This window comes from Hemiscyllium ocellatum, chromosome 11, assembly GCF_020745735.1.
Source record: "Hemiscyllium ocellatum isolate sHemOce1 chromosome 11, sHemOce1.pat.X.cur, whole genome shotgun sequence".
Lineage (NCBI taxonomy): Eukaryota > Metazoa > Chordata > Chondrichthyes > Orectolobiformes > Hemiscylliidae > Hemiscyllium > Hemiscyllium ocellatum.
Window position 1 is genome coordinate 14,526,929 of NC_083411.1, and position 25,840 is coordinate 14,552,768.

General features: G+C 42.8%; 1 protein-coding gene across 2 annotated transcripts in view; it reads left to right on the top strand.

Annotated features, from left to right (window-relative positions):
- Positions 1 to 2,131: 2,131 nt before the first annotated feature.
- tbc1d8b (TBC1 domain family member 8B) overlaps positions 2,132 to 25,840 on the top strand; it is a 92,355-nt gene continuing 68,646 nt past the window's right edge. For both annotated transcript variants that reach the window (XM_060832414.1, XM_060832413.1), the window contains exons 1-3: positions 2,132 to 2,378; positions 14,469 to 14,579; positions 21,260 to 21,378. In XM_060832414.1, the coding sequence (XP_060688397.1) occupies positions 2,252 to 2,378; positions 14,469 to 14,579; positions 21,260 to 21,378 (357 nt within the window). In that variant the 5' untranslated portion in view covers positions 2,132 to 2,251. The remainder of the gene's footprint in view (positions 2,379 to 14,468; positions 14,580 to 21,259; positions 21,379 to 25,840) is intronic.

A 25,840-nucleotide genomic window follows, 5' to 3' on the forward strand; every position in this document is an offset into this window, starting at 1 on the left:
TCAGTTATCCTACCACTGACACTTCGTAGCAACATTGTGAACCATCCACAAGATGGGTTGCAGAAATTCATCAAGGCTCCTCAGACAGCACTTTCTAAACTCCGATCCCTAACACCTAGAAGCACAAGGGCAGTAGTTACATGGGGAATACTATCATGTGAAAGTTCCCATTCAAGCCATTCACCATCCTGACTTGAAAATATATTGCCGTTCGTTCAGTGTCATTGGTTCAAAATCCCAGAACTCCCGAATGGTGGTATGACTCTACATATGGCAAATGCACTGCAGTGGTTCAAAGAAGCAGTTCACCATCACTTTCTCAAAATGAACTAAGGAATGACCAATTTCACATTGATCCAGCCGGGACACCCACATGCCATGAATGAATAAAGGTGGTATTAGTTGAGATTATAGTTGCTGGTAGAGAATACAGGCATGAATGTAATGGGCAGAATGGTCTCCTGCTGTGCTCTTTTCTGTGACTCAATGATTAATGCCAAGGAGTAGTAATTCACCTCCCTTCTGTAGGAGATTATCATAGCATTGGTGTGAACTTTTTCCTCACTGCCTTTGCTGGTGCCCTGAGCTTGCAGACCAGAGAGACACTTCCTAAAAGTTTCAAAAACAAACTGCTCGAGAAACTCAGTAGGTCTGGTTTCAGCTGTGCAAAGAGAAACAGAGTCAATGTTTCAAATCTTCAGAACCTTCTTCAGGACAGTCATGGGACTGAAAGTGCTAACTGATTCTTTCTCTGCAGATTTTCCCTCTATAGATGCCACCAGATCTGCTGAGTTTCACCAACAATTTCATATGTCTAGCATCCACATTTATTTCACTTCCCAAAAGAGGGCTTGGTGACATGTTGCAATGAGAACAACCTCTCTTCAATGTCAGTAAAATGAAAGAACTAATTATTGACTTCACAAAGAAAGGAGGAGAACACCCTCCCACCCACATCAATGGGACTGAGGTTGAGAGGGTAGGGAGCATCAAGTTCCTTGGAGTGATGATAACTAATAACCTATCCTGCACTTAGCCACGTAGACACAAAGGGGTAAAAACAATGACTTCAGATGCTGGAAACCAGATTCTGGATCAGTGGTGCTGGAGGAGCACAGCAGTTTAGGCAGCATCCAACGAGCAGCAAAATCGACGTTTCAGGCAAAAGCCCTTCATCAGGAATGAAGGGCTTTTGCCCGAAACATCGATTTCGCTGCTCGTTGGATGCTGCCTGAACTGCTCTACTCTTCCAGCACCACTGATCCAGAAGCACGTAGACACAAAGGTCAATAAGGCACAACAATGCCTCTTCTTCCTCACGCGACTCAAGAAATTTGGGTCGACAGATGCACCATTGAGACCATAATGTCAGGGTGCATAACAACCTGATTCAGCAACTTGCTCTGTCCAGGGCCATACAAAACTACAGAAGTGCACAGTCTAGACCATCATGAAAGCCAACTACCCATCCACAGACTCCATTTACATGGTTTGCTGCCATGGAAAGGCTGCCAACATCATCAAAGTCCCATCGCATCCTGGTGAAGGCAGGAGATGCAGAAACTTGAATATACAAACCAGCAGGTTCAGGAACAGCTTCTTCCCTGCCATTATTAGACTGATGAATGGACTCTCTAGCTTCAAATAATGCTGATCTTGCTAACACTGATCTTGCCCCTAGTGCACGGCCTGTGCAATGTAACTTATACACCTCTGTCCAAATCTTTTTGATCTGTACATCTCTGCATCAATGTACTGCTCATAAACAAAACTTTTGACTGTACTTCAGTACATGTGATGATAAATCAATCAAGCAATCTTCTTTTGAAACTTGCTGCACTGTGTTTTAATGCAATTAATAACGCTCTGAAAAATGCAATAGCTAAACTTGCAAATTCGACACTAAATACTCTGAATAAACGTACAGAACAGCATCGCTCAAGAGCCACCCAAAGACGCACCAACGCCTTGCCGCCCTGATATTCGACCCATGGTGATGGGCGCGCGGCATGCTGGGAGATGTAGTTCGCTAACTCCTTCCATCGGGAAACGGGACAGAGGAAACATCAACTCCCGGCATGCACAGCAAAAGGGGGCGTGGCAAACTGCGCAGTCGCAGTGTGTCCGGAAGCGCGGGACGGTTTGTTGTTGACGTGGGGGAGAACGGCAGGTGCAGTTGCAATGGAGTGAGGCGGACGTGGACGTGGACAGTTTGGTACGATCGTTCCTCCTGTTGAGCCGGGCGCCGAACATGTGGCTGAAACCCGAAGAAGTGCTGCTGAAGAACGCCCTGAAGCTATGGCTGACGGAGAAAACACACAAGTACTTTGTCTTGCAGCGTCGCAGAGGATACGGCGAAGGAGGCGGCGGACTAACGGGTAAAGTGAGGAGTGCCGGCAGAGAGCGCGCAGGCGCATTGTGGGCAAGGTGCCGGCCCCCGGTCAGTACGCAGGCGCAGGCGGTTAGTGTGTCGCACGCCGGCGCATTGTGGGCTGGGTGCCGGCCGCCGGCTATATTCTGAAGAGAAAACATGAGAAAGATATTCCTGTGCTGAGGTCTCAGTGTTGATGTTAAAGTAGAATGCAAAACAGTGGAAACTTTTTTACGTCCTCTTTGGTTTATCTGCAAGCTATTTTTGCCTTTAAATTATTATTTGTTTATTTCTGACATTTATTAATTTCTGGCAATTATTCATCACTTGGTTTCTGACATTTAACCCCTGACATATAATATTTTGCATCATTATAGTTATATTTTATATTTTATTACATGACATTTATAAACTTATTTATTGTTTTATCAATAGTTTTTATTATCTAGTGTCTCAGTGATGTACAGTGTGGAAACTTACCCTTCAGTCCAACTGATGAGATACCCTACTGTATATAAATTTGATCCCATTTGCCATTGTTTGGCTCATATCCCTCTTAAACTCTTCCTGTTCACAAAGCCATCCAGATGTCTTTTAACTGTTGTCATTGTACTTCCCCTTTCTCTGGCAGCTCATTCCATATACTCACTACTGTCTTGTGTGGAAAAGGTTGCCCCTTAGGTCCCTTGTATATCTTTCCCCTCTCACCTTAAACCTATGCCCTCTCATTTTGCAAACCCCACCCTAGGGAAAAGACCTTGCTTGTTTATGCTAACCATGCCCCTCTTGTTTTTATAAACTTCTATAAGGTCACCCCTCAGCCTCCTATGCTCCAAGGAAAATTCCTCCAGCCTGTTCATCTTCTCCCAATAGCTCAAAACATTCCAGCCCTGGCAACATCCTCATAAATATTTTCTGAACTCTTTCAAGTTTCACAACGTCCTCCCTAAAGGATAGAGACCAGAATTTCACATGATACTACAAAAGCAGCCGAACCAGTGTCCTGTAGAGCGCAGCATGACCTCTCAACTCCTATGCTCATTGCACTGACCAATAAAGGCAAGCATACCAAATGCCTTCTTCACAATCGGATCTACCTGGAACTACTCGTTCCAAGGTCTCTTTGTTCAGCAGCACTTCCCAGGATCTTCCCAGTAAGCATAGAAGTCATGCTTCACTGTGCTTTGTTTGTATTGCTGCCAAATATTTCTATTTGCAGCTGATTCTTTTTGCCTTACCCTCAGATTTAAAAAAACTGACATATGGGTCATAGTTACTTTTATAAAGATTTTTCGTTAGAGTCAGGGAGTGATCTACTGTGTGACTGCAAACTTCTGGAGTAGTGTTTTTAATGAACAAGTCAGGGGATAACACCATTGCCTCTCTGGAATGGTTTCTGCATCTTGCAGATCCAGTAGTTATTAAAAGCTGAGAAGATTTAAGCTCTCACAGTTTTGAATATTCATGTAAGGAGACTCCACAGTTCACAGGACAGAAACTTGGCAGTAATCAGTTAACTAAGCTTAAAGTGGCTGTGCTAGGAAGTAGATTGAAAACTTTGTTCTGTTATGTATTTTAAGATTTTTCTCAACTGTGCTCTGTATCTAGATAGTTTGGCTTTTTTCTTCTGTTTTTGTCTTTTGTGCAGTAAACTTCTGGTTTTTCATTTTGAATTTTACAGCCTCACAGAATAAGTTTCAGTGACCGATCAATACGTTAGCTTAAAAATAAATATGATGCATCAGGCTAGATTTCATTCTGTGATCTGACTTGTCCAGTAGGACAATCAGTTGTGATCATAACTGCATCGAAGATGTAAGAGTTACCATCAGTTGCTCTCTCGCTGATGCTCCCTACCTTGCTTCAGTGCTGAATGTTGGTGTTGCCAGAACACCAGCTTTCTGACTTGTGTTTCTGCACCTGATGCTTTCACTTTACAGCAGTTCCTCACTTAATTTCAAGCCTGTATTCCATAAAAGTGTAGCTTTAAGCGTCAGATTTTCCCCAGAATAATCAACGAATGATCAGAAGTTGGCTTCTCAGTGAAGGTTTATCTTTCCCAGCAAATCCCAGCATGTCTCATCTCCTACATTGATTTCCTGGCAGTCTCCCAAACTCCAGCCATTCACAGACATTTTGGCACTGTGTCTGTCTCCTGGATATGGAAAGATATATTGGCAAGAAAACCAATAAACAGGGACATTGAGAGGCAGTGAGTAGCACAGAAGTGGGAAGATCTTAGAATCTCCCATGAAAGCTCCTGAGATTGCAGTTAATTCTCGCATGTCATGAACCATTGCTCTGCCAAAAGCAACGATGATGCAAAAGTGTAAATAGCAGCAAGGTTTTAGGAACACGCCTTAAATAGCCCAAGGTAGTTGGTTAAAACCAAACTTTGCTTGTTGAAAGTAGCCTAGTATGTGCACTAAAGAAGGGGGCCATCTGGTATATTCAGTTCCACCATAGAACACACCAGATGGCCTCCTTCTTTAGTGGACGTACTAGGCTACTTTCAACAATAATCACCCTTTTGGCCTGAATGAGATTGTCAAACATGCATTGTGACTGTGCACATTAGGAATGGATTACAGCTAAGAAGGATCCAAGGATTTCACCTCACACACAGCTGGATATCGTCCCTTCAATACCCACCACCCCATGCCATCCTGCCTTCCCTGGAATGAAATCACAGTACATGAATCCAGTCTCCCAATGCCATGTCGCATGTTCAGATGAAACCGTGTACACTGCCCAATGAAACCTCAAAACCTGAGAATCTCAAGCTATAAGTATTTAGTCATGCAGTGCAGCATAAATGCTCCTGATGTAGTCACAAAACTGAATAATTATTGTGCATAAAACAAAGTTTGTTATTTCCATTAACTTTATTTTTGTAGAATAATGTGAAGTAGGTCAAATTTAACCAAGGCAAAGCAAAGCACAAAGATGTCCTTGTTAAAGCTAAAAATATTATTAGGAACAACTTGTCACATAACTGATTACAAAACGTGCCAGAATGCAGTTCACGGATTGCTTGATGAGGAGAATGAAAATTATAACCACAGCATTTCTTCACCAAGGTTTAGTAAGCTTAAACCACTTAATGTGGTCTCACTTTAAAATTGTTTATTCTTTAGGGTCTCTTTGCCCAAATTACATCACCATGCTCAAAATGATTAGAGCACAGGAGGCGATCACTTGAGCCATCAGATCTGCACCAACTCTCATCTCATTAACTGGCATTCTCCCTGAAAACTTGCAAATTGTTCCTTTTCAGATAACAATCTTGATTCTCTCTCAAATTCTTCAATTGAACCTACCAATTGTAAACTCAGGTGCATTTCAGCCCCTAACCACTCACTATGAGAAAAGCCTTTCCTTATGCCAATTTTCTTTCTTTTTCCAGTAGAAGATTTGTACAAGGTGCCTCCCCGTGTCCCAGTTTGGTTTTAACCAACTACCTTGGGCTATTTAAGGCGTGTTCCTAAAACCTTGCTGCTATTTACACTTTTTGCATCATCGTTGCTTTTGGCAGAGCAATGGTTCATGACATGCGAGAATTAACTGCAATCTCAGGAGCTTTCATGGGAGATTCTAAGATCATCCCTACTTCTGTGCTACTCACTGCCTCTCAATGTCCCTGTTTATTGGTTTTCTTGCCAATATATCTTTCCATATCCAGGAGACAGACACAGTGCCAAAATGTCTGTGAATGGCTGATTTCCTGGCAGTCTCCCAAACTCCAATGTAGGAGATGAGACATGCTGGGATTAGCTGGGAAAGATAAACCTTCACTGAGAAGCCAACTTCTGATCATTCGTTGATTATTCTGGGGAAAATCTGATGTTTAAAGCTACACTTTTATGGAATACAGGTTTGAAGTTAAGTGAGGAACTGCTGTAAAGTGAAAGCATCAGGTGCAGAAACACAAGTCAGAAAGCTGGTGTTCTGGCAACACCAACATTCAGCACTGAAGCAAGGTAGGGAGCATCAGCGAGAGAGCAACTGATGGTAACTCTTACATCTTTGCAGTTATGATCACAACTGATTGTCCTACTAGACAAGTCAGATCACAGAGTGAAGTCTAGCCTGATGTATCATATTTATTTTTAAGCTAACGTATTGATTGGTCACTGAAACTTATTCTGTGAGGCTGTAAAATTCAAAATGGAAAAACCAGAAGTTTACTGCACAAAAGACAAAAACAGAAGAAAAAAGCCAAACTATCTAGATACAGAGCACAGTTGAGAAAAATCTTAAAATACATAACAGAACAAAGTTTTCAATTTACTTCCTAGCACAGCCACTTTAAGCTTAGTTAACTGATTACTGCCAAGTTTCTGTCCTGTGAACTGTGGAGTCTCCTTACATGAATATTCAAAACTGTGAGAGCTTAAATCTTCTCAGCTTTTAATAACTACTGGATCTGCAAGATGCAGAAACCATTCCAGAGAGGCAATGGTGCTATTTCCTGGCTTGTTCATTAAAAACACTACTCCAGAAGTTTGCAGTCACATTTCCTGATGAAGGGCTTTTGCCCGAAACGTCGATTTCGCTGCACTTTGGATGCTGCCTGAACTGCTGTGCTCTTCCAGCACCACTAATCCAGAATCTGGTTTCCAGCATCTGCAGTCATTGTTTTTACCTAGTACGTCCACTGTCAGGTGGGTCCTCTCTGCACAATTTTAGACTGAGATATTATCGTATGTTTTGTTATTAATTTTCTAAGAATGTCCTGCAGACCAGCTTCTTAATAAGATCTGTTTTGAGGAACTTGTAGCAGTTTACTGTGCACTTTTGTTTAACCAAGCAAAATTTTGGAATTTCTAAGCAGTGTGCAATGCCCATGCATCTGGTTTCAATAGACACAGCCTAATGAAAACACTCCCAGAAATGTAGATGTGGCATCTGTTGAGTAAATCAAAAGTTGACATTCTGGTTATACTGTAAAGAATTGTGTGGCTAAAATTTGTGCACTGCTATATTTACAATAGAGTTGAGGTAGGGTTTTTTTTATTCTGCTCATTTTAAAGCATACTAGATCAAATAATGTCCATTCCAGGGTCCCATGAGACTTGTATCTTGGTTAATAATTTGACTCTGCACAGAGCTAAAGTGAATGTATGTTAGTACGTTGGCAGGCTCTGGGGTCTTTTTGGAATTTAGGTTTGTGAACACCAGGTTTAATGGTGTTAATCTTGCTTCTATTTATTTATTGTCTTAATACTGTTTAAATACAGTTTATTACTTGATGTTTCTTTCAGATTGCTATTTACCCTATATATGCCAGTACCTGGCTTCTATCATGATGCTTTCCTCCCTGCAGTCTTTAGATTCTTTTTCAAAATGGATGCCTCGAAACTATTAGTGTAACCCAAGGAACATCACAAGACTTTTGCTGTTTTCATTAAACTCACTATAGGATTTCTTCAATAAGGTTTCTGATCCTTCTTAAAATTGGTCCTTTTGAACATTACACATTGCTGTCTAATAAGCTGAACATGTATATACAAAGCTGTTAGTGGTTTGAGCATTAGAGCCCAGAAACAAGTTGTTCCAGTTGATCTGTACAGTATTTATGTTCCACTTCCTTATCTTTAATCCTGTAGACTTTAATTTCCATTCCTTTCTCGCTCAAACTATTTTAGTCTTCCTTTTTTTATTGGAGCTGTGCAAATCTCTCAGCAAACTATTATTCGTTTCCCACCTCTAATTACCTTGGAGAAAGGGAGAGGTGATAGTCTTGTAGCATTATTCCAGACTATTAATTCAGAAACTCAGCTAATGTTCTGAGGACCTGAGTTTGAAGCCCACCTTGGCAGATGGTGGAGTTTGAATTCACTAAAATAAAACTCTCGAATTGAGAATCTCCAGATGACCATGAAACCCTTACTGGTTGTTGGAAAAATCCATCAGATTTGGGAAAGGAAATCTGCCATCCCCATCTGGCCTATGTGTGACTTCAGAACCACAGCAATGTGGTTGACTCTCACCTGCACTCTGCAATGGCCTTGCACACCATTCAGTCGTGTCCTTTGCTATAAATTCTCAACAAGAAAATGTAACTGGAAGGACCAGCAGGCATCGACCTAGGCACCAGAAAAGGCAAAGGCAAAAACAGCTCCATAGACCCCGCGAAGTCCTCCTTAGTAACTTATGTGAGCTAGTGCTAAAATTCGGAGAGCTGTCTCACAGACTAGTCAAGCTACAGCCTGAAGTAGTTGTAATCATGGAATCATACCTTAGTGACAATATCCCAGGCAACCCCACCACCATCCCTGGATACATCCCATCCCTGCCCACAGGACAGACCCTGAAGAGGTGGCAGCACAATGGTATCCAGTTGGAGTGAGTTGTCCACGGAGTCCTCACGTAGATGGGCAAGGAAACCTGTTAATTAGCACGTACCGTATTCCCATGGCTGCTGGAGGAAGAATTGAGGGTGGCAATGGCACAAAATGCCCTCTGGGTGTAGTATTTCAATGGCCATCACCAAGAGTGGCTTGGCAGCAGCACTAACTGATGGAGCTGGTTGGCTCCTAAAGAACATAGCTGCTCGAATGAGTCTGTGACAGCTAGTGAGGAAACCAAGAGGGAAAACCATACTTGATCTCATCTTTAACCAATCATCAGATTTACCTGAATTGAATTTATTATCACGTGTACCGAAGCACATTGAAAAGCTTTGTCTTTCGATCAATCCAGACAGATCAGATAGATAGTAAAGTAGCATGGATAAATAACATATATTAGTAAGAGGGACTGTGCTGTGTTCATTGTGGAGACCAAGTTCTGCCCTCACATTGTGAATACCTTTCATCGTGCTGTGTGGCGCTATCATTGTGCTAAATGGGACGAACTTCAAACAGACACAGCAACTCGAGACAAGACATCTGGACCATCAGCTGCAGCAGGATTGTACTCCAGCACAATCTGCAACCTCATGGCCTGGCACATCTTCTACCCAACCATCGCCTCAAACCAGGGGATCTGTGGAGAGTGCAGGAGGACATAGCAGGATTGGACATTCCTGAAAATAAGGTGTCAGCCTACTGAAGCTACCAAACAGGGCTACTTGCATGCCAAACAGCTTGAGCAGCAAGTGATGGACGGAGCAAAGCGAACCCCTGACCAATGGATCAGTTAGAGCAGTCCTGTGACATCCAGCCATAAATGATGGTGGACAATTAAAACAACTCACTGGAGGAGACTCCACGGCACTTCTGGTTGAAGATTGCTGTGAAGATCTAAGTAGATGATTCATCTCGGCCGCCTCCTCTGGTCTTTAGCTAATTTAATTCACTTCAGCAAGAAAGCAGGCATGGTTGGAGGCATTGGACATTGCAATGGCTATAGGCCCTGACATGATTCCGGTAAATGTACTGAAGATTTATGCACCAGAACGTGCTATGCCTAAAGTCAAGTTAGTCCAGGACGGTTATAAAACTGGCATCTGTGTAGAAATGTGGAAAACTGCCCAAGTATGTCCTGTGCGCAAAAAGCGGGATAAATCCAACCCAGGTAATTATCGTTGGCAACAGAGTAAGACACTCCAGCCAGAACTCCTCTCCTCCACCTATTCTTTTTTTTTCTCTCTCTCTTCTTTTCTGTGTATTTTTTTTAACTTTTGATTTACCCAGAGGGGAATGGCGAAGACAATTCCAGACCGGAGGGTCCCGGAGGCAAGTCGTTAGAGCAGAGGCTGGTGCAGAGGGGAGTGAGCCCAGGAGCAGAGACCGGTGTTGGAGCAATCCCCAGTGAAAACTGAAACTTGGAGAGGCTGAGAGCTGGAGCGGAGCAGTCTGTAGGCTTAGAATGGAGTGGAGATGTTTGTTGGTCTGGGTCTGGCATGGGCGGTCAGACCACATGTGGAAGCCCCTGCGCTGAGCTCCTGCGATGTCATGTCGGAGGTTGGCTAACGTGGTGCCACTGTTTAAGAAAGGCGGTAAGGACAAGCCAGGGAACTATAGACCAGTGAGTCTGACCTTCGGTGGTGGGCAAGTTGTTGGAGGGAATGCTGAGAGACAGGATGTACGTGTATTTGGTAAGGCAAGGACTGATTAGGGATAGTCAACATGGCTTTGTGCATGGATAATCATGTCTCACAACTTGATCTCATCTTTAACAAATCATCAGATTTACCTGAATTGCATTGAATTTAATTCAATTGAATTCAAAAACTTGACTGAGTTTTATGCAGAAGTAACAAAGAGGATTGATGGGGGCAGACTGGTAGACATGATCTATATAGACTTAAGTAAGGCATTTACAAAGTTCCTCATGGTAGATTGATTAGTAAGGTTAGATCTCATGGAATACAGGGAGAACTAGCCATTTGGATACAGAACTGACACAAAGGTAGGAGACAGAGGGTGGTAGTGGAGGATTATACTTCAGACTGGAGGCCTCTGACCAATGGAGTCCAGCAAGGATTGGTGCTGGGTCCATTACGTTCATCATTTATATAAATGCTTTGGATGTGAGCATAAGAGGTACAGTTAGTAAGTTTGCAGATGACACCAACATTGGAGGTGTAGTGGACAGCGAAGAAGATTACAAAAGGATCTTGATCAGATGGGCCAATGGGCTGAGAAGTAGCAGATGGAGTTTAATCTAGATAAATGTGAGATGCTGCATTTTGGGAAAGCAAATATTTGCAGGATGTATGGTAATCTTAATGGTAAGGTCCTAGGGAGTGTTGCTGAACAAAGAGACTTTGGAGTACAGGTTCATAACTCCTTGAAGGTGGAGTCGCAGGTAGATACGATAGTGAAGACGACATTTGGTATGCTTTTCTTTATTGGTCAGGGTATTGAGTACAGGAATTAGGAGGTCATATTGTGGCTGTACAGGGCATTGGTTAGGCCACTGCTGGAATATTGTGTGCAATTCTGGTCTCCTTCCTATTGGAAGGACATTTCTGAACTCTTACAAGTTTCACAAAGATTTACAAACATGTTGCCAAGGTTGGAGGATTTGAGTTACAGGAAGAGGTTGAATAGGCTGGGGCTGTTTCCCCTGGCGTGTCGGAGGCTGAGGGGTGACCTTGTGGAGGTTTATAAAATCATGAGGAGCATGGATAGAATAAATAGGCAAAGTCTTTTCACTGGTGTGGGGGAATCCAGAACTGGAGGGCATAGGTTAAGGGTGAGAGAGGAAAGATATAAAAGAGACCTAAAGGGCAACGTTTTCACGCAGAAGGTGGTACATATATGGAATGAGCTACCAGAGGAAGTGGTGGAGGCTAGTACTATTTCAACATTTAAAAGATATCTGGATGGGTATATGAATAGGACGAGTTTGGAGGGATATGGGCCGGGTGCTGGCAGGTGGGACTAGATTGGGTTGGGATATCTGGTCGGCATGGACAAGTTGGACTGAAGATCTGTTTCCGTGCTGTAAGTTTCTATGACTCTAACTATTATATTTAAATGTCATATTTCTAAGTTATACTGTGGATTGCTGTTAAGCAATGCAGCTGCTTTTATATTCCTCTTTTGTATCTAAAATTTGTACCTCAGATGGCGCCATAAGAGGCGACATTGTAAACTTTTCACTGTACATGCGACAATAAAGGATATTCTGTTCTATTCTCCTGCCTGATGAGTCTACTCTCAATCATCAGTAAAGTGAAGGAAGATGTCATCAAGCAGCACCTGCTCAGCAATAGCCAGCTCAATAGCGTCCAGTTTTGGTTCTCCCATGGCCTCTCAATTCCTGACCTCATTGGTTCAAACATGGACAAAAGAGCTTGAAGAGTCTGGTGCTGGAAAAGCACAGCCGGACAAAAGAGCTGAATTCTAGAGGTGAGGTGAAAGTGACAGTCCTTGACATCGGGCTGTATTCAATCGAGTGTGGCATCAAGGAACCCTTGAGAAACTGGAATTAATTGGTATGGGGGGTCAACTCTCTGCTGGCTGGAGTCATTCATGGCACATATGAAGTGTGGCTTGTGACTCCTCAAATACACATGCAAAATGAGATATGGGCAATATCCAAACTTGGCCTGACAAGCAGTATGTAACATTCATGCCACACAAATGCAGACCATGACTATCTCCAATAAGAGACAATCTAGCCACCGTCCCTTGTAATGATTTGAATGAAAGTTTTAAGTATTTATGAAGTATACAATGGCTGAAAGCAGTGTAGTCAACATGGAATTTCTTTGTAGACTTAAGTATTCTGTGAAAAGGATCATAAAACGTGATTAGCTGCATAAATATGAGTTCCTGAATGAGCATCATATTGAAGGCAAGACAACTCTCTATTCCTGTTCAGACCATCTGAACATATGTTGCCTTGTTATCGAGACTGACTGTGGGGGTGGAAAGTTATTTTTTATTCAGTTTACGTGCATTACATTTGTCCATGTGTGTTGCTGATAAATGCAGTTCAGTTTTCTGGAGGACAGACACAGTTGCAGCTTTCCTTGAGCTGCACCTCCGTGAACTGAGGGAACCAACTGGAGGGAATAGTTAGGTCTGCACTTCAAGCAGAAAATACTAGCATCATCGTTCACTGCATGGAATGCAGATGAGCCTCGGTCTCCGTTTGAAAGGGAGAAGCAATTGGAATATTTGTTCTAGATCGTAGCTAGCAGAAGAAATCTACAGTCGTCCTCAGTCTGGTCGAAGAAAATAGGATTTGCTCAGAAAGCTGTGGGAAGGCAGTTGCTGAGACATTTCCAGTCAGGAGATCTGTAAAGAAAAGATGAGGGTTACATAGGCAATAAAAAGCACCTTTTAGAATCTTACCTTAGAGGGTTGCTGGGACACTAAGGGTTATGAAATTCTTAAGGGCATTGGCATACCTTTTGGGTTAGTCCCTAAATAAGTAAATGAACCTTCAAGATTGTTGTAACATGCACTTTGGTTGGAGTTCAGAAGAGATTTACCAGGATGATGCTGGGTATATAAGGTTTGAGTTATAAAGAAAGGCTGGGAGTTTTTTCACTGGAGTGTAGGAGGTTGAGAGGTGGCCTGATAGAAATTTCTAAAACAATGAGAGGGAACGATGGAGTTGATAGTAGTCCCTAAGATGGGGAATTTCAAGTCTGGGGGCACATTACTAAGGTGAGAGAGAGATTTAAAAAAAAGACTTGGGCAAATTATTTTACACAGTGGTTTGAATGTGGAATGGGCTTCATGAGGAAGTGGTGGATGTGGGCATAATTACAATGTTTAAAAGACATTTAGATGGGCACATGAATAGGAAAGGTTTGGAGGGATATGGGCCAGGAAGAGACAGGTGGGACCAATTTAGTTTGGAATGATATTTGGCATGAACTGGTTGGACCGGAGGGTCTGTTTCCATGCTATATGACTCTTTCACAGCATAAACAAATGTGAACTGTTGTGTTAAGTTAAATGTTTTGTTTAGTTGTACAGAATTTTTTTTGCTGAAAATGTGAAGTTGTCATGCATTACTGTCTGTTGATTGCTGGGCATTCAGATTTCACTTTAAACATTAAACTGTCCCTAAAGGATTGCAACATGGTAAATAATGATAAAGAATCAGGTTTGCTTTTGATTTCCCTGAATATTCATAGAATTACAGAATATATAATGTAGAAAGTGGCTACTGAGCCCATCATGTCTTTACTAGTTCCCTAAAGAGCTAGCTGTTTGTACTAATCACTTGCTTTTTCTTGAAAGCCTTGCAAATGTTATTGCATCTGCTTTTTTCACACTTACATGTAACTTGTGGAGTAGAATTTCACTGTCCTGTAAAATTATCATAAATTCAAAGGGAACCGTGTGCAAGAAACTCCAAGGGTAAGGTATTGGCTGTGCTTCATTCTGGATAGGCTGCAAAACTTGATGGAAAAAAAATACCAAAGGGCTTGCTTTTGTCTAGCAGCTTTGTGGAGCTAAATTATGTATTTTTCCATTTTCATTTTCCTCCAGGTTTGTCTTGGCTTAGTATTTGCAGCAATCTGACGCAGCTAAAGTCTTCAAAATAAAAGCTCTGTCTCCATGCTTTAACTCCTCTCTAATCACTAATCTGGTCTCATACAACAGAACATGCATTTTTGTTTGAATGAATAAGAAGCTAATTACTCAGGTACTGATAAGACTTTTTGCTATTTCTGCAGGCCTCCTTGTAGGGACACTTGATACAGTATTTGATTCAACCTCCAAAGTAGCTCCATATCGCATTCTACATCAGACACCAGAATCCCAAGTCTATTGGTCCATTGCTTGTGGTAAGTTAAAGCATTACTGTGCACATTATTCAAGGTCAGGGTCACCTTTCATCAACAATCATTTCAGGTTTAGTATATGATCTGATAAATCATATTAACATGATGCAAAGTAACACAAAAGTTAAATCTTACTAAAAACTGTAAGTATTCTTTCTTTTTTAATAAAAAGTATTGTTTTTATTCTTGAATGCTGTCCTGCTGCTGCTTCACCCAGGATGCTTTGTGCTTTTGTCCAAAGACTTTTAAGCTCACTACAGTCAGTTATTCTATAATAAGATGGTTGCATTCCTGTGCAACCCCATGTTATAGAAAAATCGCTCTGTAGAAACAGCGTTCCCAATTCATCAATCATGTTACAGTGCATTCACATTGACAAAATGTGCATTATAACAGAACAATCTGTATTTTAAGAGTACTGTATCCCTTTGTATAGTAGAACATCAGAGAAGGTACCATTCTGTCCACTGTATCTGTGCTGCCTCTTGGAAATATCTTTCCAATTATCATTCTCTGTAACATAGAACAGTATAACACAGGAACCGGCCTTTCGGTCCACCATGACTGTATTAACCATAATGGTATTCTAAACTAATTCCATCTGCCTATGCATGATCTGTATCCCTCTACCCTCTGCCTGTTCATGCATCTGTTAAACTTTGTCATTAAATCTGCTTCTACAACCTTCCCTGTTTTACCTTTTTTCCCATCCTTTCTAAAAATCAAACATCTTTGAATATTCAGTTTGTCTTTCTGCAGCCATCTTGTTTTAATGAGAACGAGATCAAACTCGCTGATCAGATCATCTACATTTTCATCCAGGTTTCCGAAACTGAACTATTCTCGTTTGCCCGAGTTTGGTTTATATCCCTCAAGACCTTCCCTATCCCTGTATCTGTCCAAATGTCTTTTAAATGTTGTAATTGCATCTACAGCTTCCTCTGGCAGCTCCTTCCATATATATGCACTAACCTCTGTGAGAAAGGCACATTCACAACCTTTTATCATTTTTTTTCTCTTATGTTAGTTTTGTTTTTAGTTATTTTAGTGTTTTTTAAAATTTATCTTTTGGTGAGAGTTCAGTCTTGGCGCTAGCCATGGTGGTAGAGTATAGCAGTGGCTGGGGCTCAGCACAATTCCACATGGCAGTCAGCGGCCAAGCCTGGACGGAATGTAACCCGGTGTGGGTGAAAGCATGCCCAGCACAGGGCAGAGCACGCTTTTGTTGGGAAAACCCAGCGTGTAGTGACTGCAGGCCCAAGGTTGAAGAAAGGACTATATTGTTTAACTTGTAATTTTATTTCTTTATTTTTCTACTTTATACTAAAAAGATCTATAGTGTTGAACGTTTTAACTCTTTTTATTTTGGTACCTAAGATTTTGTACCTAAGTACCTTTGTCCCTCAAATTCTGCCAGGAATGGTGGTGATATACACTTTTCACTGTTCTCCTGTCCCCCGTTCTTGAGTACACATGACATTAAAATTTAAATTGTAGACTTTATGTAATTTGATCCTGGGGACCAGTCTAACACGAGGAGCCTTGTCAAAGGCCTTGCTGAAGTCTCTGTAAACAACATCCACTGCCTTAATCTCATCAATCATCTTCATCACTTTCTCAAAAACTCAATCAGTTTGCAAGACAAGAGCTCCCCTACATAAAGTAATGCTGACTGTCCCTAATAAGCCTATTCTCCAAATGCAAGTCAATCCTGTTCCTAGGAATCTTCTTCAATAATTTCCCTACCATTGATGTAAGGGTCTCTGGCCAAGAATTTCCTGGATTATCCCTGTCACCTCCTTAGAATAGAATCCCTACAGTGTAGAAACAGGGCCTTCGGCCCAATGAGTCCACACTGACCCTCTGAAGAGTAACCTACCCAGACCCATTCCCCTTCCTTGTCCAAAAGAAGAGGATTGGCTATTCTCCAGTCTTCTGGGATCTCACCTATGGCTAAAGGGGACGCAAAGACCTTTGTCAAGGCATCAGCAATCTTCTTCCACGCTTCCTTCAGTATCCTGTATTTCAGCCCATCAGCCCCTGGGGACTTAGCTACCTCAATGTTTTTCAAGACATTCAACAGCGCCTCCTTAGTATCGACATGCCTTCATGACATTGCACATGAACCCAAGATCTTTGTGAAGCAGTGTTAATTAATTTAAGATAATTGGACTGGGGTTGGCACATATAATTCAATTCTCATCGATTTTGCATTCTGTCCTTGCTCTTGTAATTGACTTAGTGAAAAGAGGAAAAGATTTAGAAAGTTGAAGACCAGAGGAATTTTTTTTTGTAGTGTAAATGTTTCTGTATTGGATACACTAAAGTCATATTCCTGACGAAGAGCTTATGCCCGAAATGTCAATTCTCCTGCTCCTCGGATGCTGCCTGACCTGCTGTGCTTTTCCAGCAACACATTCTTGACTCTGATTTCCATTATCTGCAGTCCTCACCTTCTCCTATACTAAAGTGAAGTACAGGAATGCCATCACTGGCAGCAGAGTGTAAATACAATGTGATGTGTTTATGTTCAGTGTGCAATTGTAAATGCAGAAAGGCAGAGTGACAAAGGTGCTACAATTGGAGGGAAGTGCTTACAGATTTTTTTTTGTCGCAGATAGTAAGTTTGGATTTAAATTTATATAGTCATAGAGATTTGAATTTCTTCTGATGAAACATTGCCTTTGATTCTCTCTCCCGTTCTTTTCTGAAAATGACGAGCCACCACTCTCAATTTATTACAAACTGTGGGCCAAAGTCAGAGTAAGAATAATTTCCTTGATCGTAAAACAGAAAGAAGACTCTTTTGGGGATCAGGCAGGAAGGTAGGGGCGAGATCCCAACCAGATTAGCCATGAACTTATTGAATGGTCAAATACCTACTTCCATTATTATGATTGTATAAGTCCTAAAGAAAAAGATTTAGTGATGTTTAGAATGTTGTACCAGGATTCTGCCATTTTATCAAATCTTAAGTATATATTTTTGAGTCTGCTTTAAAATGATCCTTCCACTACTTTTACTTTGAGAAAATTGTTATTTTATTGTCCTATAAGACATAGGAGCAGAAATTAGGCCACTCAGCCCATCGAGTCTGCTCTGTCATTCAATCATGACTGATAAGTTTCTCAACTCTGTTCTCCGGCTTTCTCCCAGTAACTCTTGATCCCCTTGATATTTAACAGCCTGTCCCTTGTCTCTTGGGTCCTAGTCTCTCCTATCTATGGAAACATCTTCCCAACATCTTCTCTGTACAGGCTGCTCAGTATTCTAAGTTTCAATTAGATCCCTCTTCATCCTTTTAAACTCCATAGAGTATAGACCCCAAGTCCTCAAACGTTTCTCTTTTTGTTAAGCTTTTCATTCCTGGGACCATTCTTGTGAATCTCCTCTGAACCTGCATTAGGGTCAGTACATCCTTCCTGAGATATGGGGCCCAAAACTGCATACAACACTTCAAACTCCCAAATCTTGGTGGGCGGCACGGTGGCACAGTGGTTAGCTCTGCTGCCTCACAGCGCCAGAGACCTGGCTTCAATTCCCGCCTCAGGTGACTGACTGTGTGGAGTTTGCACATCCTCCCTGTGTCTGCGTGGGTTTCCTCCGGGTGCTCCGGTTTCCTCCCGCAGTCCAAAGATGTGCAGGTAAGGTAAATTGGCCATGCTAAATTGCCCGTAGTGTTAGGTGAAGGGGTAAGTGTAGGGGTATGGGTGGGTTGCGCTTCGGCGGGTCGGTGTGGACTTGTTGGGCCGAAGGGCCTGTTTCCATACTAAGTAATCTAATCTAATCTAATCTAAATGTTGTCTGACCAGAGCCACATAGAGACTCGGAAGTACATCCCTGCTTTTATATTCAAGTCCTCTCAAAATAAGTGCCATTATTGCATTTGCCTCCCTAACTACTGATTCAACCTGCAAGCTTACCTTGTGAGATCCATGGACTAGAACTCCCAAATCTCATTGCACTTCAGATTTCTAAATTTTCTCCCCAGTTAGAAAATAGTCCACATCTCTATTCTTCCTACAAAGTGCATAACCTCGCACTTTCCCACATTTTACTCCATCTGCCACTTGTTTGTCCACTGTCTTAACCTGTCCAAATCCTTTTTCGAACCTTCCTGCCTCCTCAATGTTACTTGTCCCTCTACCTACCTTTTGTATTGTCTGCAGATCCTACGTTTAGTATTGTTAATACGTTCGTTTGTCATACTGGGTTTGCAAAATAACCTCTGAATTATCCAGCTAAATGCAAAATTTTTACTATTTAGTTGCTACCTGGATCTTCACAGAGCTGCTTTCTGGTTAATGTTCAGTACTTGTATTTGTATATATGTTTTACAGCTGCAGGGGAGTGCAAAAAATATTGTAGTGTTAGTATTCAGGTTTACTCATTTAATGCTCTGGGAAGACATGAAAGTGCTTCCATCTTAGTGTTATCAAGTGGAATCTCAGAGTGTATAGTGTGAGTCAATTATTCCAGCTGTACTGATCTTTCATGATGCTGAGATGATTATAATTACTGTGCGTTTATTACCTCTGGTTGTTAAGGATCTGCAAATTAATATTGCCCTAGATGTACCTTTATCATCATCTTCCTCCTTCTAAATTGGCTCAGAGACTTTTTGACGCAGTAGTTTTAGTAATGTGTGATTCTTAGTTTGCCTTGTATGTCTTTTGACTCGTCAATCTTACCTTGCCATTTAACGTGATTATGGTGTTAGAACAGTATAACATTGGAACAGGCTCTTTGGCCCACCATGTCTATGCCAACCATGATGTCAGTCTAAACTAATCCCATTTGCCTTCACATAGTCCATATCCCGCTATTCCTTGTATGTTTGTTCCTGCCTAAATGGCTTTTAAACATTTCTATCTGCATCTAACCTCTTCCCTGCTTTTAACTTTTTTTTTCCCTGTCCTTTCTAAAAGTCAAATATCCTTAAATATTCAATTCTCATTCCTGGGTCTGTCTTACAATTTCATTTGCTACTTTTTTACTTCCTGTTGAAAGCAAGTAAAGCTGTTAATTTAAAGTTCCCATCCCCTTAACAATCTGGTTCAAACTCATGCGAGGATGAGTCCCAGTTCTATGAAGATATGGTAGAACAAGTTGTTTGTCTAGACTGCCTGATTATTGATCTCAGTTGTATTTTCCAGCACCATAGTCTTCTGATCCATTGATTCTCAGAGTGCCAAAACATACTATTGGTCTATTTTTAAAAATTATATTCAATGGGCATTCACACCTCAGGATAAAAAAAACTGAAGTTTCACAACTTTTTGAGTATAGATGTGTCTCCTTATCACAATCTTAAGTCATCATTCCTTCTGAGAGTGTCAACCCTACTTTAAACTCTTCAGCTAACTGAAACGTTCTCCCAATGTCTGTTCTATGAAATACCTTAAATATGTTATATTTAAATCGTAGTGAGTTTTTTTTTGCCCCTTGTAGAACTTCGGTACCTGTAAATTCAGTTAACAAGACATCTTGTGTAACCAACTATATTATGATTTTTTTTGCTGCTGATAAAGCTGGCTGAATATAAACATTTGTTCTCAGTCATGTAAGATCAGTGTGTGTTATGCTATGACATTTGCTTTAAGCTTTTCTGGCATCCTTACAAATTGAGAGAGAGTTTAGAATAGTGAGTGGAAAGGCAAAGGAAGAGTTTAAAACGGGCAAAAGTAATTGATATTTGAAAAACAATGTGTAGCTAAAATAAGGAAAGAGGTGGATACATGCAGACAAAAATTTTGATTGTACACTCAGACCACATGAAGCATCTACAAATATATGCTAATTGGCTAACATGAAAGTTACACTCTCAACACCTGGCAATTCTTGACATTATACCAAACTCTCTTCTCAGTGCAAGCTCCAGTATACTTATCAATGGAAATTTTATTAGTAAAGAACCAAATGCCTCCCTATGTAGCACATTGATAAATACCCTGTGTGGTATAAATCTACTGAAAAGCTCAAAAATGAAATTAACTTTGTTCTTGCTGCATGTAATTCCTGTGCCATGCATGCAAGATCAGAATGTGTTAACTAATGGCCATTGCACCTCCAAGTGATGAGGGCGAAGGAGCAGCCCCCGTCTTCACTGATGGTAATTGCATTTTAAAAATATATTGTAAAAATGCAGCTTTGTTTTATTGATTTAACTAGAGATTAATTTTAACAAAATAGTATTTAAAGCTAGCAGAGTTATAGTTTCAAAGTGCCAACTGTGACTGTGGGTAATAGCAAAAAACTAAACAAAGCAAAGAATTTAACATCGAACTCTCTAATTACAAGTAAATTGGGGCTTAGTTGTGGGATGTGTTCCGTTTTATGTTTGCTAGGTAGCTTGTGGATGATTGATTTTTGCTCTGCTTCTTGGCAGCTGTCTTCCTGTTCTTGAAACAACCTGAAATGGGATCTTATGAGTCACTGTCTGTCCTTAATTATTTGAGTAATGGTATAAGAATTATTACTTACTGAAATGACTTAGAGATTCCATTAAAAGTGAAACACAGAATACTGAAGATCTGAAATAAACAGAATGCTGGAGAAACTCAGGTCTAGTAAACGTATGGCGGAAGAAGCAGCGTTAACATTTCGAGTCTGGAACTGAGGGAATTGAAGATTGGTTGATTAATATTTTGAAGATTTCTAATTTAGTTTTTGTTTTTAACTAGGAGCCAGCAGTGAAGAAATAAATAAGCATTGGGAATGGCTAGAACATAATGTGATGGCAATACTTTCTGTGTTTGATAGTAATGAAGATATCACTAGCTTCGTTCAAGGAAAAATACGGGTAAGACTGCACTTTTTTTGTCCTGGCCAGGAGGTTGGCCTTTCTGTTAGCTCTCTGATGGTTTCTATCAGTTTTGTTTCAGGGTGTGTGTTCAGTTTTAAGCACAATATGGGCAGTGTAACGTTGTAGAAAAACAAATCCCACTGTTCTGTCCGTTAAAAAACAAAAAAATGTTATTAAGTGCATCAATTTCCTGAATACGGTGATATCAGTAATTGATTTTGAACAGTGTCCTACTTAGCATGTTGTACTTGGAATCATAGAATATTAAAGCACAGAGGGAAAGCTCACAACTCATTGAGACTGTGTTGGTTCTTTGAAAGGATTCTTCAGTCCTGTTCCTCCTCCTTTTCCCACATTGTTGCAATTGTTTCTTAAAAGTAATTAAGAAATCAATTCCCAGTTGAAAGCTATCATTCACTGTCCAATCAGGCAATATATTCCAAACACTCTTGGTAGAGCTGTTCCTGCTAGTCCTCTGGTTCTGTTACTACAGTCCTTACACTGTTTATTGCTCCTTTGACCATTGGCAAGTTTCTGTCCAAAATCAAGATGGGTTTTCATTGAGGATATAGACAAGTGCCATTTTCAGCTTTTGTTGCAGAAAGGTGAGCAAGCCCTGTTTGTCCAGCCTGTCCACGAAATTCACAGGATTACTCACAGAATACCTACAATGTATAAACAGGCCATTCGGCCTATCAAGTCCACACAAACTCTCTGAAGAGCATCCCACCGAGACCCTTTTCCCTGTAACCCTACATTTTCCATGGCTAACACACACAGCCTATAGATCCCTGAGCACTACGGGCTATTCAGCATGGCCAATCCATCTAACCTGCACATCTTTGAGTTGTAGGAGGAGACCAGAGCACCCGGCAGAAACCCACACAAACACTGGGAGAGCATGCAAACTTTACATAGACAGTTGCCCCGGACTGGAATTGAACTCTGGTCCCTAGCGTTAAGGCAGCAGTGCTAACCACTGAGCCACCATGCTGCCCCATTTTATGTTGCAGAAGGAGGTCATTCAGCCCATTTTTCCAACATTTGCTTGGTTGTCTAGTGCTCATCTCTTGCCTTTACCCCATATCCCTGCACACCATTTCTATCTGAATAACCATCCCTATTGAATTCCTCAATTGAATCTGTCTGTACCACGTTTTCAGTTGGTGCATTCCATACCCTAACAACTTGCGAGAAAAGCCTTTTACACAGCATCAACCCTTGCTTCATTTGGTCATCACTTTGAATCTCTGCCCTCTTGTTTTCTTTTTCCACAAGCAGAAACAGCTTCACCAAATCTACTCAGTCCAGACTACTCATGATTATAAAACCTCAATCAGCTCTCCCCTCAGCTGCCTTTTCTTCAGTCTATCCTCGTAATTGACATTTCTGCTGACTATTATTCTGTTTTCTATAGATTAGATTAGATTCCCTACGGTATGAAAACAGGACCATTAGCCGATCTCTGTCGGCTAATGGACCATCGATCTCTGTCCCCGCCCCTAACCCTGCCCCCACCCCCAGCTCCAGTCCCACACCAGGTCCTAGCTCCCAACCTTGCCGGATCTTCACCATCCCGCCAGACCTCCCCCTCTCTGAGGATGAAAGATCAGTCCTCAGCAAAGGCCTCCCCTTCATTCCCCTATGCCCTCGGATTAATGAGTTCAACACGCGGCGAGATATTGAACAATTCTTCCGCCGCCTTCGCCTCCGTGCCTACTTTTACAACCAAGACTCCCGCCCACCCCCTGACGACCCCTTCTCCTGCCTCCAACACACCCCATCCACCTAGACACCCTGTGCTGGCCTCTTACCTGCCCTCGATCTATTTATAGCCAACTGCCGCCGCGACATTAACCGACTCAACCTGTCCACCCCTCTCCCCCACTCCAACCTCTCACCCTCAGAACGTGCAGCCCTCCACACCTACCGCTCCAAACCCAATCTCACCATCAAACTGGCAGACAAGGGAGGCGCGGTAGTAGTTTGGCGCACCGACCTTTATACCGCTGAGGCCAAACGCCAGCTCGCGGACACTTCCTCTTATCGCCTCCTTGACCATGACCCCACCTCCCACCACCAAACCATCATCTCCCAGACCATCCATAACCTCATCACCTCAGGGGATCTCCCATCTACCGCCTCCAACCTCATAGTCCCACAACCCCGCACCGCCCGCTTCTACCTCCTGCCCAAAATCCACAAACCTGACTGCCCCGGCCGGCCCATTGTCTCAGCCTGCTCCTGCCCCACCGAACTCATCTCCGCGTACCTCGACACGATTCTGTCCCCTTTAGTCCAAGAACTCCCCACCTACGTTCGGGACACCACCCACGCCCTCCACCTCCTCCATGATTTTCGCTTCCCCGGTCCCCAACGCCTTATCTTCACGATGGACATCCAGTCCCTGTACACCTCCATCCCCCATCACGAAGGACTCAAAGCCCTCCGCTTCTTCCTTTCCCGCCGCACCAACCAGTACCCTTCCACTGACACCCTCCTTCGACTGACTGAACTGGTCCTCACCCTGAATAACTTCTCTTTTCAATCCTCCCACTTCCTCCAAACTAAAGGAGTTGCCATGGGCACCCGCATGGGCCCTAGCTATGCCTGTCTCTTCGTAGGATATGTGGGACAGTCCATCTTCCGCAGCTACACTGGTACCACCCTCCACCTTTTCCTCCGCTACATCGATGACTGTATCGGCGCTGCCTCGTGCTCCCACGAGGAGGTTGAACAGTTCATCAACTTTACCAACACCTTCCATCCCGACCTCAAATTCACCTGGACTGTCTCAGATTCCTCCCTCCCCTTCCTAGACCTTTCCATTTCTATCTCGGGCGACCGACTCAACACAGACATCTACTATAAACCGACTGACTCCCACAGCTACCTGGACTACACCTCCTCCCACCCTGCCCCCTGTAAAAACGCCATCCCATATTCCCAATTCCTTCGTCTCCGCCGCATCTGCTCCCAGGAGGACTAGTTCCAATACCGTACGGCCCAAATGGCCTCCTTCTTCAAAGACCGCAGATTCCCCCCAGACGTGATCGACGATGCCCTCCACCCCATCTCCTCCACTTCCCGCTGCTCCAACCGCCACCAAGACAGAACCCCACTGGTTCTCCCCTACCACCCCACCAACCTCCGTATACAGCGTATCATCCGCCGTCATTTCCGCCACCTCCAAACGGACCCCACCACCAGGGATATATATTCCCTCCCCTCCCCTATCAGCGTTCCGCAAAGGTGACTCCCTCGTCAGGTCCACACCCCCCACCAACCCAACCTCCACTCCTGGCACCTTCCCCTGCAACCGCAGGAAATGTAAAATTTGCACCCACACCTCCTCCCTTACTTCTCTCCAAGGCCCCAAGGGATCCTTCCATATCCGCCACAAATTCACCTGCACCTCCACACACATCATCTATTGCATCCGCTGCACCCGATGTGGCCTCCTCTATATTGTGGAGACGGGCCACCTACTTGCGGAACGCTTCAGGGAACACCTCTGGGTCGCCTGGACCAATCAACCCAACCACCCCGTGGCTCAACACTTTAACTCTCCCTCCCACTCCACCGAGGACATGCAGGTCCTTGGACTCCTCCATCGGCAGAACGTAACAACACGACGGTTGGAGGAAGAGCGCCTCATCTTCCGCCTAGGAGCCCTCCAACCACAAGGAATGAACTCCGATTTCTCCAGTTTCCTCATTTCCCCTCCCCCCTCCTTGTCTCAGTCGGTTCCCTCAACTCAGCACCGCCCTCCTAACCTGCAATCATCTTCCTGACCTCTCCGCCCCCACCCCACTCTTGCCTATCACCCTCACCTTGACCTCTTTCCACCTATCACAACTCCATCGCCCCTCCCCCAAGTCCCTCCTCCCTACCTTTTATCTTAGCCTGCCTGGCACACACTCCTCATTCCTGATGAAGAGCTCGGGCCCGAAACGTCGAATTTCCTGTTCCTTGGATGCTGCCTAACCTGCTGTGCTTTAACCAGCAGCACATTTTCAGCTCTGATCTCCAGCATCTGCAGACCTCACTTTTTACTCATTAGCCCAACAAGTCCAGACTGACCATTCAAAGAGTAACCCACCCAGACCTTATGTTTACCCCTGACTAATGCACCGATCACTATGGGCAATTTAACATGGCCAATTCACCTGACCTGCACATCTTTGGAGCACCCCGGAGGAAACCCGCGCAGACACTGGGAGAATGTGCAAACTACACAGAGACAGTCGTCTGAGGCAGGAATTGAACCAGAGTCCCTGGCACAGTGAGGCAGCAGTGCTAACCACTGAGCCGCCCCTACACTTAACCATGTTGGCACTGACCCTGTTATACTACAATCTGCACCTTTTCTCATGAGGCTCTTGTGAGACACTGTATTAAATGCCTTCTGTACATCCGAGAATACATGTCAAACATATCACACTCATCAGCACTTTGT